The sequence below is a fragment of the Hydra viridissima genome, unplaced genomic scaffold (assembly GCF_058129835.1).
Source record: "Hydra viridissima isolate aposymbiotic clone 2 unplaced genomic scaffold, HvirCarnegie_v1 scaffold_16, whole genome shotgun sequence".
NCBI classification, from domain to species: domain Eukaryota; kingdom Metazoa; phylum Cnidaria; class Hydrozoa; order Anthoathecata; family Hydridae; genus Hydra; species Hydra viridissima.
In genome coordinates this window covers 4,975,015-4,995,939 of record NW_028324315.1, presented here as the reverse complement: position 1 = coordinate 4,995,939, position 20,925 = coordinate 4,975,015, and the positions used below count along the sequence as shown (strand labels likewise).

The window sequence follows — 20,925 nt, the reverse complement described above, 5'->3', positions numbered from 1 at the left end:
AATTGTACTAGAAAATATTTCATACGTTATACAATAAAATAAAGTTTTTGTCAACTTTCGCAGCAAATATTTTAATATTTATTGAAGTCCATAAATACTTTGTCTGATATAAACCAGGGCAATGTCTGTGTCTGCTTTTCTAAAACGACATTTTTATCGAAGAAGGCTTAAGTTTTTTTAGCAATGTGTTTGGATCATTCTCCTGTTAAAACATAAAAATTTTTCAACAGGAGAATGTTGTTTTTTCAGTTAAAGATTTAAAATTGTGGTCCCATGTACCAACATAAAAATTACTACTCATGGTTTCATCAATAATTTCTATTTTACCAACACGATACTTTGCCAAACAACCTCAAACCATTTCATTTTCCACTAACATCTTTAACTATGAAGTTTTCAAGCGAAGAAATAGTTACAGACTTGCTGCAAGCATTATTAACAGAACTGTTATCATTTTAGCATTGTAGATACAAGTGAACTTCAATCAATGTTGCTTTACTGTTTTATAAAAGTGTTTATAGATATAAAACAGTTACATTTAAAGCGGTTTTACTTTTCATACATTGGGGCATGTGTGTCCGCCTGCTGAATTGTATTAAGGAAGAATTAAGCCATGTTGTCTAAATTGGTTTTTCTATATTTAGAGTATAATGAAAATATTTATTGCATCCCTGGTGCTTTCAATAATCGGAGCAATTTTGAATGGAATTGGATTATTTCTTTTGTTAAAGTGTAAGGATTTGGGAGTTGACTTAACACAACGATATATACTCATCAACCTCTGCTTCATCAACTTTAGCTTGAGTATAATGTCTGTAATAGACTCAATACTTTTCACTTTAAATACTTTTCAAACCAAACTATTACAATATTTTTGTTTCAGTATTATTAATACAGGGTATTATTTAGCAATATTTTGGTTGGTATTCGACAGGTTTTTGCATATCAAGCTTAACTTAAGATATGTCATCTACTGGTCTAAAAAGAAAACCATAATTGCCACAATCTTTTTATGGATGCTTAGTGCATTAACAGGAAGTTTATTTGCAATTTATTTGGCAAATTACATTTTTATTCTTAATACTTTTTTTGACTCAATAATATCTTTATTTACCGGCTATGTGTATATTTACGCTTTAATGCTTTTCAAAAAGCAAAGGACAACTGTTAGCTCCAATCAAAACCACAAAAGTATATTTAAGGGGTTGAAAGTATCTTTCTTCATACTGGCAGTGTTTGCACTCTTTGTTGCAATACCTGACGCAATGGTTGTGGTTTTAACTTTTTACAGCAATTTGACTTACAACAAAATAGCGTTTTGGTACATGTACTTATTTTGCCCATTTTCGTCCTGGACAGATGCGTTAATCTACATTTTTTTATCTCCTAAAGTCAGGCTTTTACTAAAAAGCAGAATAAAATTTTACTTTGGCAAAAGAAGTGCTGCTAAAAAAAGACTTGAATTGTACTACATAAAATTATAAACTACGTAAGACATAAAATTATAAACTACGTTTGCGGCTAACGAACTATGAATGCAAACTGGTAATAAATTTGGAGAAGGATCTCATCAATTTTCTGGCGCACGTTTTGTAAAAAAATTGAATAAGAAATTCAGGTTATGTGAATTTTTTGTCTTAGGGAGATAACAGAAGAACTAGAACGAGTAATGAAGATCTAATGAAACTATGATATTTCATTTAACAATCTGTTAAACCATGAAAACGGACCAAGTTATATATACTTTAAATATCTCATAGTTATTCCATGATGATTTGGATTTTGAAAAGATTTAGCAGTCAGTAACGTTATCTAAACATACAAGAGGAAACGTCATTACACTAATCATAATCACTGAGCAACGCTCGCGTATATTTCAAAAAAAACGTTATTGATTAGAAATTATTCGCAATAGCAGCTTTTCAGATATCGAAAAAATCTTGAGGCAAAAAGCCGCATTTGGCAGCGGAATTCACTTTATAATTATCATAAAGTTTGTATAAATACCAATTTACACCAAATTAATGAATTTTTTTTATAATATTTGAATTATTAACCTAAAAGTTATTACTAATAATACCAATTTAATGAAAACGAGTTGAAGAATAAAGGAACAATAATTTTTAAAGACAATATTTTTAATCAAAACATTAAATTTGACAGTCATATAACTTATTGTAACATTTGTACACAAATAGTTTCATAAAAAAATTAACGAACTCACATGTAAAAATGTATATACTTATATAAAATGTAAAATATTGAGAATTGCTATTCTTACTCCTTGTAACAGTTTTTGTAAATCTTGCTATTATGAATACAGTATCTTGCTGCTATGAATACAATAAAATAGAAATCTAATTAAATTCACGTCAAGCTATAATGAAGAACAAATTAAAATGAAGCAAGACATTGACTAAAGCTCTCTAAATGTTGTATTGTTGTCAATCGCAAATAGTCATTAGTGCAAAGCGTTTTTAAATGAATTCATTTCTTGTCTAAGTTTAGTATTTAACTACTTTTTGCATCTTGGAAACATAACAAATAATTAAATTACGTTTCCTGTTCCTTCCAGGTCGATTTTGAGCTGCAGAATGGGTTGCAATTTTATTATAAAAAGCTGAAGCTAATAATAATAAAACTGCAACCCATCCTGCAGTTCTTTACAAGGTGACGTTAAGAGTTCTAAATAAAAATTCAACAGTTGTCCCCTTTTAAAAAACGCAACAGCATTTTTGCTAATATTGCTCCCTCTCGTGTCAAAAATGATAAACTACTTTGTAGTCTAACTTAGTTTCTTTTTATAGACAAAGAAAGCTGAAGAAATGTTTTTTTAGTTTTTAATTTTGAAAAAGTGTTTTTTGTTTATCAATTTTGTTCACCCATTACACAGAATAATTAGGAGATAATTGTTCTCAAAGTTGAAATTACAGTTGAAAACATAAACAGTAAAAAAAAGCTTCATGACTGAAAAATTGATTAAAAAAAAAACCTCATGGTTTGGCTAAATATTTTTTCTTCTGATGTATAAAGTGTGAAACATACATTTGGTGGTGAATAATAACTAATTTATTTAATGAATTTTACATTTACACATTAAATTGAAATATTTTTATTTTTGCATTTTAAAAAATAAACTGACATTTTTTCCCAAAGCTATTTAAACTTTTACTAGTACTTTTATTTTACAAAGGAGAGTATAGTAACAGATTTGCATTTTGTTAAGACAGACTGATTGACAGTAGCAAAGGTGACTCCTAAAGCTTAATGATTTGGTTAAGAAAGTGTAAAATAAGAAAAGGGAAATTTAGCGAGCTATTCTGCAAGCATAGTGGATAACTTGCTTAAACATACCTACATAATAGAATGCAGACATATGCAAAAAAAAGTTTTTTTTCATCTTATACTTTAACCAATGAAAAAGTGTCAAAAATCGGAATTGGGAGAGTGGATGTTTTCATTAAGTTTTGGTTTATAAGCGTAAGTTTGAACAACAAAGCGTAAATTTTGAATTAAACTGTTGGAAACCAATTTTAATTAAAGTTGGTCTGGATATTATATAAGTTGGAAAGTGAACTTGTTTCACTTTAAAAAATATCGGAATCTAAATAGAGATCCAACCTTGAAAGATTGAAACTCGTTTTCAAGAAAAGTCGAGTGGTAATATTTGCAAAATGTTGAAATGGATTGCAATTTCTACTGACTCTGATCGCAAGGAAGGAAGGAAGGAAGCTTTTGTAGTGAAGTGTTTCTTGAAACTAAAGCTCATTAAAACTTTTATTTACGGGGTATTTTTTTTTTTTTTTCAAACTTTTATTTAGTTATGGGTCGCAAAAATACTTATTTTCTTCTTGTTTCAAGCCTCATTGAATGGCGGACCGAGCTTGTAAAAAAAAAAACCTGTTTAAATGTTTATGTACTAATGTTTCCCATAAGAGAATGTAGGTACATACTTTATGAAAAAGTGTGACTTACAGAAACTTCTATAAAAACTTTTAAAAACGCCAGCTGACTTCAAGAAGTTTCTCTGTATATAAAAAATTTATGGATTAGGTTTTGTTCTTATTACGTTATTTACGGGAAATGAAGCCCAAGAATCCAGCAAACAGTAAGTAGTCGGACCGGCAGAGGACCGTTGTCAGCACTTATGCCGTGCCGACGTTGACCGGCCGCTGTGGTGCAGTGGTGGCTTGCACATCGTATTTATATCGGTCCGTTTATTACAAGCTGAAAGCGGTTCAACAGCAGACCGATGGTGGCAAATCGCCAAAATTTTAACAACGGTCCGTTAAAAAAATGATTCGAGTTTTTCGAATCATTTTTTTATTTAAATTACTTATGTTTTCATACAAACGGCGTTAAAAAGTTTTCAAAATATCAATATTTATGTAAATTCAGCGGTAGAGTAATTTTAGAACGTAAGCATACTTTTCATTAAAATTAATTGTCGATTAGGGATTTAAACAGCGGAACGCAAATTAGTAATACAAAAGTTAGGTTTTATTTTTTGCGTCGTTAATGTTTGACTTCGCTTTCACTAAAGTAATTTTAAACTCGATACTTTTTGTTTGTGCTACGTCACAAGCTATTTTCGCATCAAGCTATAAAATGACTTCTAAAAAATCAGCAGTTAAAAAATTCTATGAAAAAAAAAGGAGTATTCTGGCAATGCAAACAAGAAAATTGCAACAAAAAGTATTCTGTTCAGAAAACTGGAACTTTATCTCATCTATGAAATCATTTAAAACGTGACCATAAAAAACTACACGTAGAAGCAACAAAAAAGCGCACATCTGCTACTAAAAGAAAAAAGAATTCCGATAACACAATCGAGCAATCATCAAGTTCCTCGTTAAATTCGTATTTTATTCGACCTCCAATAGATACAGTTATTAAAAAAAACTACGACACAAACCATAAATCATGCAGTGCTTATATTTACAATTGAAGATGGAAGATCATTTGAGACAACTTCTGGATCTGGCTTTATTAATCTGTGCTCGGTGCTTACTCAAGGGCAATATCATCCACCACACCCGACCACTTTATCTCGAAGTTTAGGTGATATGGTCGATGATTTATATGTTAACTTCCTACAAAGTATAAAAAGTCAGTTTATCTCCAAACCTAGCATCACTTTTGATCACTTTAAAGCCGACAATGGCGATAACTTTCTTGTTTCTACTCGTCACTTTATTTCATCCACTTGGGTTTTAGAATCATGCTGTTTATCAGTTGTAAATCTGGAAGTAATAAATGCTTGTCACAAAGGTACTTCCACTGAAGAAATTTTAAGAAACGTGCTGTCAAAATTTGACTTGACTTCAGATAATATTTTCCGAGCTACAATCAATACCACTCCTAGTATGCCATTCACACTTAAACTTCTTGGAATTGATTGGCTAGGCTGTTGTGCTCATAAACTCTAACTTTGTGTGAAATCAGCCATACACAACCAACCAATTCTTGTTACATTAATTAGCAATTCTCATAAATAGTAGGATTTTTTCACTCATCATCAGTTGGACAGGCAGCTCTCAAAAAGTCAGATTTCTCAAGGAAAACCTGAGTCAAAGCCTCCAATGGATGTAGAAACGCGCTTTAACAGCACTTCTAACTTATTGGAATGAATTTAAAAAAATCATGGTTCTATTGAAATTGCTCTAGTTGAGTGTTCACAAAAAAAAACTGTGTGAAAGTGCCACCGACTTGTCTAACTGAAACACAAGTGCAATTATTAACAACAGTCACTCCTATTTTAAATGCAGTATCTGAAGCCACTACTATACTAAGTGCGGAAAAAAAGGTAAGCATTAATTTAGTTTATCCGTGCATTACAACTTTGAAAAATTATCTTCGCTTAATGGATAAAAGAGGGATAGGAAAACTTGTTGACGATCTTAGTATGCAGTTGGAAATGAGGTTTGATTTAAGTGAAGACGTTTTTCTTATCGCTACTTTCTTAGACCCTCGATTTAAATCAGAAATGTTTACTGGTAGAGATACAAATCGTAAAATCTTATCTAATGACATCTGAAAAAAAACACGATTTAAATATTACTATGATTCCCGCTGAAATTCAACTCGAAGTAGAAAATTTGTAATCTGAAGCAGGAATTTTTGATAAAATGTTTGAACATATCACTAAAAATTGTACTCTACCAGAGAAAAGAACTTTAGATCAGCAATTAAATTTTGAAACTGCTGCATAACATCGAAGAGAAAACGTTGGGACGTTCAGATTGTTCTATTCTCTACTGGAAAAACAAACGGAACATTTTCCCTTTATTATCAAAAGTTGCAACTGATTTTCTTGCTGTTCAAGCTACAAATTGTTCGTCTGAAAGAGTTAACTCTGTGGGAGGAGGAGTGATCGACAGTAAACGCAATAGTCTTTCCTAGCAAAATGCGGAACGGTTAATTTGGGCTAGAAGTAACAAAGAGTTTGTTCAAATAACATTCAAATTTTGTAATATTTTGTACTGTATACATAAAAATAAAGATAAAAAACTTAAATTTCTTTCAGCTAGTGATTCGATTCATGATTCAATATATATAGATGTTTACTTATATATATATTATATATATATATATATATATATATATATATATATATATATATATATATATATATATATATATATATATATAATATAAGTAAACATCTAACACATTTTATCGATATTATAACAAAGTCATAAAAATGACCTGCTGTTTGGTTTATTTCAGTTTCATCATCACTGTCATGTCAGTAGTCATCATCACTGTCATGTCAGTAATCATCACTGTCATGTTCAGACATTTCAATGCCCTTGCAATTAACTTTAACTAATTTATGATGGCCAGTTTTTATATAATTCATCCAAGTTCTTTGCACTTCGTTCTACATATGCCCCTTCAGATCAAAACACTCTGTAATTTTTAACCAATTAGTTGGAACAACAGCATCTACGATTTCTTTGTTTTTTTCGAAAAGAGAAATAAAAGAATATGACATTTTGATTTGAAATCCTAAGTACTTATATAAATATACATATTATATAAATAAACATAAGGTACTAAAATTTTCTTTCTAAAACAAAATACAGTTAAAAATTGTCTTTTAAATTGCATTGAAATTAGGTTTACTGGCCATCAGTCTGATCCACCATGTGCTTTACATAACCTTGCATATATCAGCCTTTGTCAACTTTCAAAAGTTTTCCAAAGTATTTTTTAAAAATTAACGAAGGAGAAGCTGGATGAAAGAATGAAATTGAGCAAAACCTTATTGTGAGATTTAACACAATTATTTACAGTGATCAATTATTGGTAAAAAAAAAAGATTAATTAGTATTAAGTATTATCATTTCCTACTTTTGCAATGAAACAATCCGCTTAATACTATGATCTCATTCCCTATATTGCATTTTGAAGAGTGCTTGATATTTATTTTTAATTGTCCTATGAGAAACAAGGATTAAATAATTGTCAATGTTAATCCAGCACCTTGTATTTTATACACAATATAATGTAGTTATAATATAATGAAAAAAAAATGTTAACGGAATTCAAGGATGAAATTTAAAAAATTTCTCTCTTATATTTGTATAGATTTTATTTAGACCCACCACCAATTAAAACTTCAAGGTTAACTAAAGACAAATAATTGATGAAAAACATTTGGATTTTGCAACTTTTCCTTGAACTTTCAAATCTTGTCTTGTTTTTTATTATCATTAAATTGTTTAAAAATGAAAATTTCACAAAACTTGTGGTACTAATTGAAAAATTAACACCTTAGATGTATGTATGAATGCATGTATGTATGTATGTATGTATGTATGTATGTATGTATGTATGTATGTATGTATGTATGTATGTATGTATGTATGTATGTATGTATGTATGTATGTATGTATGTATGTATGTATGTATGTATGTATGTATGTATGTATGTATGTATGTATGTATGTACCTGCAACATATACCAAGTATATTACACAGAAAATGAATCATAAAAATTAGAAAAGATTAAGTGAAACATTAAATTCATTTTCAAGTAAAAACCAAAAACAAAAGCATAAACATAGCAACAAGAGAACTGGTTTAACATATTTTCATGTAAAACTTTCAAATTTTACATGAAAATATGTAACAGACGACGCCAAACGCATAATGAAAGGAATTTTGTCTTCTGGTCATACCTTTATTTCCACCCTCCGGGTGATTTTTGTTATAATTTTCACTTAGGTTTATAAAGTTTTTCATTCAAAACTTTTTTATTACGTGATAAGATCTTTTGCTTTATTTTAAAATTTGCCGGTTGGACAAATCCATCTCTTTGTAAACAATTATTTTTGGATCTCATTAAATGCCCTTCCAGGTGGCGTTGTAATAGTTAAACAGCAAATCTTAACAAAGATAGAACAAGTAAATCTACATGGAACTTACAAAAATTTCATTGACTGCTGCTCTAAGTAAGGGTATATATTTTTTTATCGTTCTTATCGTTTTTTTTTTCGGTATTTATTTTCATTCAGTCTGCATGAACAGCTGTCAAACCAACCTAAAGTAGTGCAATATTGCCAACACTTGTCGGCCACTAACGTAACGGGAAAAAATTGAATGTTCAGTAAAAATTGTTTCGTTATATTGTATCATATATTAAACAAGTCTATATCAATATACATATATATATCGTATATAATAACAAATTTCAAATAAAAAAAAAAATTCTAAAGAATAAATGAAAAAACTTTTTCACGTTTCATATTTCAAAAGATAATTTCTATTTAATAATTTATATTTCAAAAGATAATTTATTTCTACAATTACTAAATTATTGCCATATAATATATATTAGTTTTTTATGTGGGTGAAGAGGAAATATTTAAAATCATATTTAACAATCGTTTTTTTAGGTTTTAGTTATATATTTTCGATATTTTACATATCAGTTGTCGAGAGAACAAATGTAATATATCGGTGAGTCGAATCCACGAGGCTTAAAGCCCAAACTGGCTGTTTGATGCGGAAATAAAATTGATTAGCACTTCAGTCTTATGTTGCGGACTCCATCCATCGATTGACGATCGGCAATAGATGGATGGAGTCCAAAATACAAGACGAAAGCTGGTAAAAAACTTAATATGAGGATTTTTCTTGTTCTTAGGCAAAATATTTATCAATAATTAAAAATTCATTAGGCTTAAATCCTGCTTTGAGAAACTTTTCAATGAAATATTTCTCATGGGAAAATTCGTCAGCAGCTTTTCTATCGTCTATAACAATATTCCAATCTCGTTTAATCATTGATCTTTTCAAGTCATCTGTTATCGACGCTTGCGCTTCAAAGAAGCATTCCATGAACATCTTTCGATCATCTGAAGAAAAAAATCTTAATAATAATCTTAAAAAATAATTTTAACAACTATCTACAACAATATTTATTTTGATAAACTAAAATTAATTTTTTACTAATCCCAGTTCGAGTTTAATAAATATAAAATGGATATTATTTTATGCATCGATGAGAACAAAATAATCGAAAAAGTTCTTAAAAAAATAGACTCATTTCATTTTTTCTTCATAAGTATTTATTTAAGAAATGTGTAAACCTATGAAAACAGGGAAATTTGATAAATGCCTTGAAAGATGTTTACATTTAATAATTTAAAATTTTTCTATTATTTTAACAATCTATTTAGATACATAAATCTAAGCACTAGTGTTTGGTTTTTTAATTTTTAAATTTACAGAATAACATAAGGTATCACAGCTTTTTTTTCTGGGATCTTATACCCTTCTGTCTAAATATATAAATTATTTTAAACACAATTTATTTCAAATAATTGATGCAGAAATTTATGCTTTATTCATAACTATTCATTAAAAACCAAAAAACCAAATGTCAATTCTTAAATAAATCTGTTGTAAACTTGTTAAATCTGTTAGCTTTCTTTAAACCACTCGAAACAGCTTGACATTAAATAATCAGAGTAAAAAGATTGAGTAGCGAATTTTCTAGAACCTTAATAAAAGTTGTCTGCTATATGTCCAAATAAATTTAATATTTTTTTAACATAATGTTAATTTTTTTTTACTTAAAAAATAAAAAATTTTTTAAACCTTTAATTAAAAAAATTTTTTTTGCGTTAGTTACTGTTTTTTATTCATTAACAAACAAAATCTCATTATTATCATTCATTAAATAAACATCATTGATTTACACTAAAATTGATCCTTTTCTTTTAGGCTAAAAATTATTTTAAATTCAAGTTTTTTATTGTTGTACAAAGAAACTTGGTGATCTTTCAACTAATCTGGAAAAATGACTTGAAAACTTTTAGCAAACAAATTTAGCAATAAATATAGATTTTAGATATTCTAACACAATAATTGGTAAACATAAACGTTTGATACAAAACTGATTTTTTTTATAGAAAGTATTTTGCACAAAGTAACAATTCACAATGAAGGTTTTGAAAGAGCTGTGTGGGTGAATGCAGCATAAGACAAAATACGAGTTTCTATGACTAATCTCTGCCACCTATTCTCTAGATGATACTTTGATACTGAAAAAGTCTTTAGAAAAATACACAACTACTTTGAAAGAGAAAAGATGCTTTACATCTTTGGCAACATTGATCATGCATAAACATATTTGAGAAATCAGTGTCATATATATAAAAAAAAAACACATTTACTTTAGTAGCGTCACAACAGAAATAGTGGTCTGCCAATACTCATCAAATGCAAATTGCACCAATTAACAGTGCTACTAACACATATCTGTCATATTTTGAGTTGCATTATTAATATTTATGTTTTTATCAATAAACTTAGAACTTTGTTATTTAAAAAATGTTACTATATTAATTTTATTCAGAGTCATTGTTTAAATATTTTTACTAAACTGACATTTTACAACTTGCTAAACTGACACTTAGTGAGACATGCTAAAAAGATAAAACATGCCACACCTTTTTAAAAGTAACTGGCAGTAACAACTTTACATTTGAAATTTACAGAATTTTCTGTATATGAATTACAAATAATGAAAAAAAAAAAAAAAGCCTTCACATAATCAATACTTTGTACAGAGCCAACATACAAAACTTCTAAAAAACAAATTTAGGTAAAAGTAACAAACTACTTACTATCTAAAGTATCTGCTTCAATCTGATCTAAAGAAGAAAAAAAAAAAAAAACAGAACATGAATACACACAAAGAATTATTGTACTGACTTGCTAAACAAGTTTTGCATACCACAGATTTCTCTAAGCCAAAAATCTTTTGTGTGGAAAGGTTCTTGTAACTCGCTGATTACACTCACAAAATTTCTTCCATTAGCATTAAGTAATCCACATGCAACAGGTAAACAACTGCGTAACCTCTCATGTTTAAGTAACTTTAGGGGATTTTTGTAAAAGTATAAATGAAGAGAAGCACAGAATTTCATTAAAAACAAATGAACAAACTGGTACTGTTGACTAATGTTGAACTTTACAATAAATCCGAATGGTTCACACCCATTATCATCAAGAATGGTGGCTAGTTCAGCTTCAGAAACAAATGTCCTTCCTTCATCTAACATATTGAATGCAGCACTACAAACATTTAAAATATGATGCTTCTTTCTCTGTATAAATCCATATAACGGTTCAGCTGTTTTGTTGATTTGCTGTACAAAGTGTATGAAGATCAATGTTTGTAGTTCAGTCATGGTTTTCAAAGAATAACCATCAAAGCATAAAGAAAGTGTTGAGGATATAGCCTTTGTGTAAAATGGAATAGACAACAAAGCCTTTGCAAAAGATGAACTACTGATAATTTTCTGTAAATCACTTCTCAATGTTTTACTCATTAAATTACTTTCATAGTATTTTATCATACTAAGTTTGCTGAAGCCCAAAATCTGTATATGTAAAATATCTTCACGCCCTTTAACTAAACTCTGATATTTCATTACAGATTCAACTCTTCCTCCAAGAACACACTTTATATTTTTTGTACTGAGGACATGCATTAATGTTGATACAATGGGTAAGTTACTAGAACCTCTAGATATGCAACTATATAGGTGTTCTAAGTGAATAAATTCTTCCAAACCATCTATTATAAACATTACAGTCTTTTTAGAAGACATTATGTCATGTCCCTTCAGAATATTTTTGTAAAACTTGTTAATCATTTCTTGTGGATTTGAAACATGGCTAAACTTATTCAACTTTTTAAACTCAAAGTACAAAACTAAATCTACATTTTTCCAAAGTAAACCTTTTGCCCAACAAAAAACACACTTTTGAAGAAAAGATGTTTTCCCAATACCAGCAATGCCAGAAAGCAAAACCAGTTGTGGTTGTACTAAAAACACTTCTTCAAATCCAATTATGACATTACTAACATCATTAAGCTTTTTTACAAAGTAATCCAATTCATCAAATGTTACACAACTTGAAGAAGTCAATACATCATCTGCATTAATATAAGTTAAGTCAACATTACTCGTCATGAGGTTAATACCAGTGTTCACTTGCTCAATATACTGTGAGTCACCATAAGATCTTGTGTAATAAGATTTGAGTAGGCCACTTGCTTCTAAAAACAAAATAAAATTAAAACGACACCTTGCCTAATTATAAAAAAAATTTTTAAAAGAATCTTAATGAACTAAGTGCTAATTTAAATTAACCAGCTGATGATTGAACCAATACAAAACTTTTCACAACTTTATAAAGTCATCAGCCGATAAAGTGACCAGCTAATGACTTTAGAAAGTTGTGAAAAGTTTTTAATTGATTAAAGCACCAAAGAGAAAGAACAGAAGACATTCATGGAACTCATGGAACTGTTTGTGAAATAGAGCTCGAAACATAAAGCACTTTGAACCCCAATACAATATAATTATAATATAATACATTTATAATATATTTAGTGATTTAAAAAAACCTGTCAATAGTTTTCATTGTTTACTTACAAAGTAAAGGGAAAAAATTAACAAAGAAAATATATACTCTAGTACTAATGACCAACTCAACAGTTCAGTTATTTTTCAGCAGAAAAAAAAATGACTTCACCAAGTGTCTGAATATGTCAAAGCTTTAGTTTTTGACATTCAAACATTTTTTTTGCTTACCAGTCTAGTAGAATCTTGCTCAAGCCAGGAAAATCTGGCCTTGCATTCTATATAAAATTGAAGAAATTAAAGTAAAATTAAATAGTAAAATTCATATGGTTGATTGCACCTAGAGCACCTATTTGTTTTATTTTTAAATATATTTAAAAATCAAAGAAACTAAATAAAAAATTCAAAACAGTAAAAAAGAAAATTAGAGTGAATTTTTACAATCCAAAGCATAAAATGTTAAACTTTAAAAAAAAAAATCTCTATTACTCTTAAAATAATTTAAACAAGATTGTACAATGTAAATAGTAATATTCTTAAGTTTTTATTTATATATCAAATAATTAAAACGAAAAAAGAATTTAACAAATGTTAATTTATAAAAATAAATAAATAAATAATAATAATAATAATAAAATACTGATTACTTACGCAAGAACTTTACTTCACTTAAAATATCTAACTTCCCAATAGCTACCAAAGCATTTTCAATCAAAATCATATAATTTGACGGATTCCTTTTAGTGAGCTCTTCAAGAAATGAATCCATTTTTAATTCATCACTTTTATCATCAAGATCAATATAGCCTACAATATATTGACTTAAACAAGTGGCTTGAGCAAATTCCTTCCATTCTGATGCAAGATTAATTAACACACTTTTCACTCTATTGTTCATCTTGTCACAACCAAAAGTTACTCAAGAGTACCATTTCCAATTATTGAACACCTTATCTCATTAAAAATTTACTTATGTACCAATAAAAATTCTAAATGAATAAACAAAATTTAACAGACATATAAAACAGTTTTTTTGCACTCAACTTTTAAAAAGCAGTTTGATTTTTGCGCCCTATTTTTTAATAGCTGATCATGAAAAACTATCATTCAAAACAAAGAAAACGTATGAAACAATACTTTCAGACCAACTCAACAAATTCAAAGTGAATCTTAAAAAATCAAAAAAACTCATAAAACGCCCATTCAACACCAATGCCTGCCAACTTCCAATAAAATAGTGTAATTTTAGACACAAAGCATTATGGAATGTCTTGTGTGACCAAATAATCTTAAATCTCAATTTAACGAAATATTTAAACTTATGTATTAATCATACTTAAACATACTTTTGTAATGATATAAAAAGATAGCAAGAATTTGGTTCACTGATTTGCTATGATATTGAATTCCAATGACCTTGTCACTGTTTTTGTCAAAATCAAGATGTTGCTTTAAAGATATTTCATCAAAACAACGCCACAGCTTCGTTCCAATTTTTTCATACTGTCTACTCTCATTTTTTTGTAGAGTCATAACTTTATTGGAAAATCCAGGTTCTAGGCTTCTAAAAGATTTTTCAAGAAATATTAAAATCGTGCTTCAAGCAGATAATGGAAAAACTCTTCTAAGCATTTTGAAAGCTTATGGACTGCGATACATAATCCTCAAACCTAAAAGTTTATCTTTAACAGGCCAACGGTCTTTCCACGCTTGTTTACACAATTGATGGCTGAACAAAAGGATGACATATTTAACATTATTATAAGTATATCTGTAAAATTATTTTATATAATTATATATACAAAAAGTAAACGACAGTGTTTCATAAAATATCATGTTTAGAATGTGGTCCCGCAAGACATCCCATAATCCAATATTTTATTGAATACACAGGACAGGTACACTTAAATATATGGATTTTTAGCCGAGTTGGCAGGTATTGTTCAACAGGAAGCGTATTTAAAAAGTTTAAAATTTTTTTACTGAACTTTTTTTTCCATCGCTGTTTGTATGTTAAACCACTGTTTGAATGTTAAAATATTAAGTTTCATTTACCAGCTATTGAAATAGTTGTTAAGAAATTAATGGAAATTTATTTTCCTGACATAAAGTTAGAGTAAACAAATTTTCGTTTTTATTTATTTGATATATTCATTTAATATATTTATAAGCGACCCAAATAAAAGCAATTGTAATACCCTTGACCTAAACTTTGAATGCCCTTTCAGATACCTTCCGGATACCCTCTAGGTTACCCAACGGACGCCCTCCCGTACTCCGAGCATTTAACAAAGAATTTAACAAGTATTTTGAGCCTTTTTTTTTTTTTTTTTTTCAAAAGAAACCACATAATAAATCTAATTTATTTTGATTCGTTAAAACAAATTGTACTATCGTATAGCCTTAATGCCAATACACAAACACACTGTGCACACACTTTCCTTGCTGAAAAATTTGAAATAACTTCTTGAAAAGATACTTTATTGGCTGAATCAGATTTAATGAAAAAGATTATCAAATGACCATTTGCTCCATGACCCTTGTGGAACTTAAATAGCCAGCTTGCTGAGTGATCTCTCGCCCAACGGGGAACGTCATAAAGATTCGAAGTGAAATACACACTAGGGGTAAAATTGAATGCAGTACCTTCGCATAAACTTTGCTTTAAAATTCAGGAGGCTTTCTGTTTACACTTCTTTTATTTTCCAATAAACTGTACTGCAGCTGAGCAGAATGTAGAGTTTTTGAATATTTCTATTGTTGGATTTCACAGGAGCTCTTATTAATCAATAAGCGCGTACTCCACGTAAATTCAAACTGTAAGCAGAGAAAGAAATGAAAATTGTTTTTAAATTTTTTGTCTAATCAAAGTCTAATCTCTTTAGCAGCACAAGAAAAAACCGGGACCTGGCTCAGCCCATTTAACCATGACATTAACCATTAACAGATGGTCAACGATGTAGTTAAATATTTTGAAAAGTCTTTACACGGTTCAATACTTTTTGACCATATGTTTAACCGTTAAGCTATGTCTAAATTTAACCTAAAAAATTAAAAAACCTGCCACCTCAGCCATTTACAAACATATTCCCATCCGTTATCACATAGTCAAACTAGCGGCTAATTGTTTACTGAGGACAGCCTCTTTCGACCATCATGCCCAACCATCAAAACACATGCCCAACCATCAACACATGATAAAACTTCAATCATTTGTAAAAACCATTGAGCAACTATTAAGCTACGGTAAAAAAATTGAACTACTGTAAACAGTGCCGGTTTTTGCACTACCTGCGCCCTGGGCGAGATTTCTACGGCGCCCCTAGCTCAATTTAACCCCATACAAAAAAAAAGGCAAAAGGTAAAGTAAAAACACTTAGTAATAACTAATTAAATAACCAATTAGTAGTATAAATAACTATTAATTAAAAAGAAAAACTAATAAAATTTAGCTTTTCTTGCCTTTCTATCGGCAAACTCTTTTATGAGTTTATCAAAGTCAATTTTTTCAGCAATTTCATTTTCGATTGACAAAGTTGCTAAGTTTGTCAACTTAGATTGGGATACTGTTGATCTTTGAAAAATTCCTCTCCCCACTAGCAACCGAAACAGGTAGAGTCAATAATATTCGCAATGCTATCCATACCTTTGGATAAAGCTCTTGTAAGTTGCAATCTTTAATAAAATTTAAAACAAAAGCAGGAGTAACCACATTCCTATCATACAAAAAAGCTTTCAGACTTAGGAGTTCATCGCACAACACACTACCTTCAACATCTGACTTAGAGTCCGCAGTTAATTTCAATTGGAGATTACAACAAACTTTGACAAGGTCTAGTTTTTCCGGAATCTGTTTTATATTGTACAAAAAAGACCATGATTCTGAATACTTATATAACTGATCAAATCTTTCAATGAAGTTAATCTAGAGTCCAAAAGACAGTTAAAAAATTCAACTTCAAATTTTTTTCTGGGGAAGTTATAGGCTCATCGCAGACAGTTTCTCTAGCTTAACGCTTAACACATCGAACTCTTGATGTGGCTTTAAACACAGGCTCAATTTCTAGTTCTCTGGCCAGTTCCTTTGCCGTTAAAATGGCAGATTTGAATCCTGTATTTCTATATTCCTCCAAAAAGGTGCAGCATTTTTTCAACATTTCTGTGCATTTACCAAAATCCATGTCTGATGATTGTAGAGATTTACTAACGACATTAACTTGAAAAAGTATGTCATACCAAACAACCAACGAAACTACGAAACTGAAATCTTTTAACTGCTCAGCTGAAATAGAAGCCTCATGAGAGACTTGAACATCAGCTTTTTGATTTTCAATAGCCAAAGTAATTAAAGCATCATGGATTGCATTAATTTAATAACGGACTGCTTTAACAATGCTTATTCATGCTTCCCAACGTGTGTCACTTAGCTTTTTTACGGTATATATTCCCAAGTGATCGGTTAGAATTTTCCAACGATAAACAGAAGCTGAAAACAATGTAAACAACCTCTGAAGTACCCCAAATAAAGTGACTGATTTTACAGAAGACTTAGCGGCATCACATAGTACGAGATTGTAGCTATGACAGGCACACAGTACATAAACAGCTTAGAGATTTATTTCCAAAATTCTCCTTTGAAACCCAATATTTTTTCCTTTCATGATCGCCATAACCCTGACCGCTACAATTGTTTAATTCCAGTCCGTATTTATTTAAAACATCTATAATAACTTTAGAGAGTCTTTCACCAGTTGACTCATTGACAGACAAAAACTTTATGAAATGTTCTTTCACTGATATTTTATCATCATTTGATGATAAATCAACAAATCGTATTGTCAGTGAAAGTTGCTCTAAATGAGTAATGTTCTGAGTACAGTCAGCTATAAGGGAATAATATTTTGATTTCTTTGCTCGCGATATAATTTCTGACTTCACTTTTGTACCAATCAGCTCTATTAATTCATTTTATATATCTTTTCCGCAGTAGTGGTCTGAAACATCACCCTTCGTAGCTAACCGAAAGTGTTCCTGCATAACTGGATCAAATTTGGCTAAAAGTTGTACTAAGCCCAAGAACTTTCCATTATTAGGCGTATATAGTTTGTCGGAGGTACCTCTGAACGTCATATTGTTTTCAGCTAAATAAAGTGTAATATGCATCAATCTGGACAAAACATTATTCCATCTTGTTGTTTCTTTTCTAATCAAATGTTGCTCTTGGTAGTCTATTGTTTTCCCTGTTTTTAATCGTAGTTCAGTGTCGATCCATGAAAGATAAAACTTCTTATAAGAAGTGCTATTCTCATGAATTTTTAACATTTCTGACAAGTGTTTCTAGTTGTTATATCCTTCAGATACTAAACTCGACGTTGATTTACTATCAAATAGCCGGCAACAAAAATAATAAACTCTATCCTTGGAGACGGAATATATTAACAAACGACGCTGAATTGTTTCGTTGTTTGCAAGTTTTTTTTGTGAAATGATAATTAGAGAAATGCCGGCCTGTATCATTCTTTGGATAATTATCAATGTGAGTTTGTACTTGGCAGTTAGATATTATAGGATCAATAACTTTGCTATTTCGAATAAGAGGCCATATGGCTGGATCCGATATATTCATGAAATCAGTGATAAAGTCATCTGGAGTTTGTTGCACATCGCCATCGCAAGTAGATAATTTAGTTATAACGCTATTTGAGCAAGAGAATTTTTTAATAGCGCAATTGCAACTCAACACTTATTGGTTAATGACCCCTATTAGTGTTAAAAACTCAACACCGATTGGTTAATTACTATTAGTGTTAAAAACTCAACACCGATTGGTTGATTACTAATTTAATGTTTTTTAGTTTAACTCGTAAAATTTATTTACGTCTCTGTAGAATTTTCTTGACGTTTTTTTTATTATGCTTTATTTTGAACAAGTATAAATAAGTACTTACAACTATGTAACTTCTTTTCGTGCGTAGACAATAATAAAAGACAATAATAAATTTTTAAGTAAATAGTACTTTTAAATAATTAAAATGAGATCCAATCTCGACCAACATAATGATTTTGCGCTAAATTTCGCCCCTTTATTTTCGGCGCCCTGGGCCATCGCCCAACCAGGCCCTACCCTAACGCCGCCACTGACTGTAAAAATTAAAAGTGAAAAGCTATCGGTATAAAAAATATATTTCACGATCAACACTTTTGTAAAAATTAAAGTTCAAAATTTGAGAAATTTTAAAAACCCGTTATTTGTACAACTTAAATGGAATGTGTAATGTTGAATCGTTAAATGTTAAAATGTTAAATGTTAAAAGCGTGGAATGTTAAATCTTTATTGTTGATCCATTAATTGGTTTCCAATTTCACGAAAAGATAGTTTTACTTAAAAGAAAGACTTTGTAATATTTTTTTTTTCGATGTTTTTTCTATTCTATAGACATCTTGTTCAATCTTTTGCATTTCAGCTTCGTAAAATGTTCTAGCAATTTCTTCATCTTTAATCTTAAATGTAATTGAATATACTGTAAAAACTTCGTTAGTCCTTTTCGAAAATGAATTTTTTTTTTTTGAAACGATTGGTTTTGATTTTGGTTGAGATATTTCAAAGTTTTCTGGGTAAAGATATTTCTACTGTATATATTCATTTGTCTTGATACAAGCTTCAACAGGCGATATCTTTATAGACGAATGAATGGTTATATTATATTTAACTACATCATCCAAAACGCTTATGTCTACATGAGTTGAATTGACTGTAAATTATTTCCACATTTTCTCTTTAATTGCAAGATTCCATCTTTCTACTATACTCGACTTTCCTTCATTTTTTTGTAAAGAAATGTTCAACAAGACATTGAACATATTTTTTGTAGAATTTTTTATCGATCGATGTTTTAGTTGACTTTCTTCCATTAAACAAAGTTTTAAATGATTTTGCAGCAGTCTTAACAGTTTTGTATTTTAGGAGAATCAACCAGGCATATTTGAAAAAATTATTAATAACTGCCAACAAGTATTTTATACGTTTGTTAAATTTGGAGAATGCATTTCAATGAGATCAGCAGCCCAAAATTTCTTCTACATCATTAGCAATGACCTTTCTTTTAACAGATTTTCTTTTCACGTGCCCATACGATTCATACGATTCATACGATTCATATTCTTATTAAAAAGATCTAAAGGATCAAGTGCGAGGACTGAAAATGCTGTGTTTCGGAGCATTTAATTTTTCGGCTATTTTTGCTTTTTTTGAAAAACTAGATATATTCAATCCCATTCCAAAATTCGTCTTTTTTCCAATCATTCTCCCTGACAAGAGATAAATCCAACGTTTCTCAGAACGTAGCTATCAATGCCATTCATTTCTTCCAAGAATTGTTTCCCACGTGCGTTATTGCAAGTTGATGTATCCAATGTTTGTTCTATTCTTTTAATGTAAAATCTTCATTCAACCTTTAACCTAGTTTTATACCAGGACCAGAAAAATTGTGTACAGGTAAATGCGTCTCAAAGGGTTACTTAATAGCAATAGAGTTCAACAATAAGAAACTTATTTCACATATTAAGTGTTTGTAGTATAACATACTTTACATTTTTCTCGTTTCATATTACGACCATTTTAAGAAAGGGTGCGCTGTAATTTAAAGTAAGCATATCTTCATCATCAGTTAATGCAGTGTAAATAACAAGTTTTCTAAAATAGATAATATTATTAAAATACTTCATGTAATAACAAAAGTTAAATGGTAGATGCTTTTGAAATTGTTTTTGTACAACCCTTTTCTGGACTTGACGGACCAATAGGTTTTTATGAAGTTAGCGTATAAAATAAAAGTTATTCTAACCAACTTATTACAATTTTTAAAGTACAATTTTGTACATTTTTTTGGCCATCTCTATTTTAACAACTTAAATTGTATTACAATACTCTGTATGTTTATTTAACGATTTTTGTGAATGCATTGGGTTTAATTATCTAAGACAAAAAGACTGTTTACAGTTCTTTTTTCATTATTTAAGCTGATTATAACTTATT

The 20,925-nt window shown here is 29.6% G+C and overlaps 1 protein-coding gene and 1 pseudogene across 4 annotated transcripts; both read right to left on the bottom strand.

Moving 5' to 3' along the window:
• Positions 1 to 9,138: 9,138 nt before the first annotated feature.
• LOC149877654 (NACHT, LRR and PYD domains-containing protein 9-like) lies at positions 9,139 to 14,737 on the bottom strand. Of its 4 annotated transcripts, XM_090074224.1 has the most exons (5): positions 14,561 to 14,734; positions 13,542 to 14,454; positions 11,252 to 12,583; positions 11,142 to 11,168; positions 9,139 to 9,365 (listed from the first exon to the last, which is right to left on the bottom strand). In XM_090074224.1, exons 2-5 carry the CDS (start codon positions 13,786 to 13,788, stop codon positions 9,151 to 9,153), a joined length of 1,821 nt encoding a protein of 606 aa, XP_089930350.1. In that variant the 5' UTR covers positions 13,789 to 14,454; positions 14,561 to 14,734; the 3' UTR covers positions 9,139 to 9,150. The 4 variants fall into 4 exon arrangements, with proteins under 4 accessions (XP_089930350.1, XP_089930349.1, XP_089930352.1 ...); XM_090074223.1 differs by having other exon boundaries at positions 13,542 to 14,734; XM_090074226.1 differs by lacking the exons at positions 13,542 to 14,454; positions 14,561 to 14,734 and adding an exon at positions 13,122 to 13,479.
• A 1,591-nt stretch (positions 14,738 to 16,328) lies between these two features.
• Positions 16,329 to 18,360, bottom strand: LOC145190638 (uncharacterized; annotated as a pseudogene).
• Between the last annotated feature and the right edge of the window lie 2,565 nt (positions 18,361 to 20,925).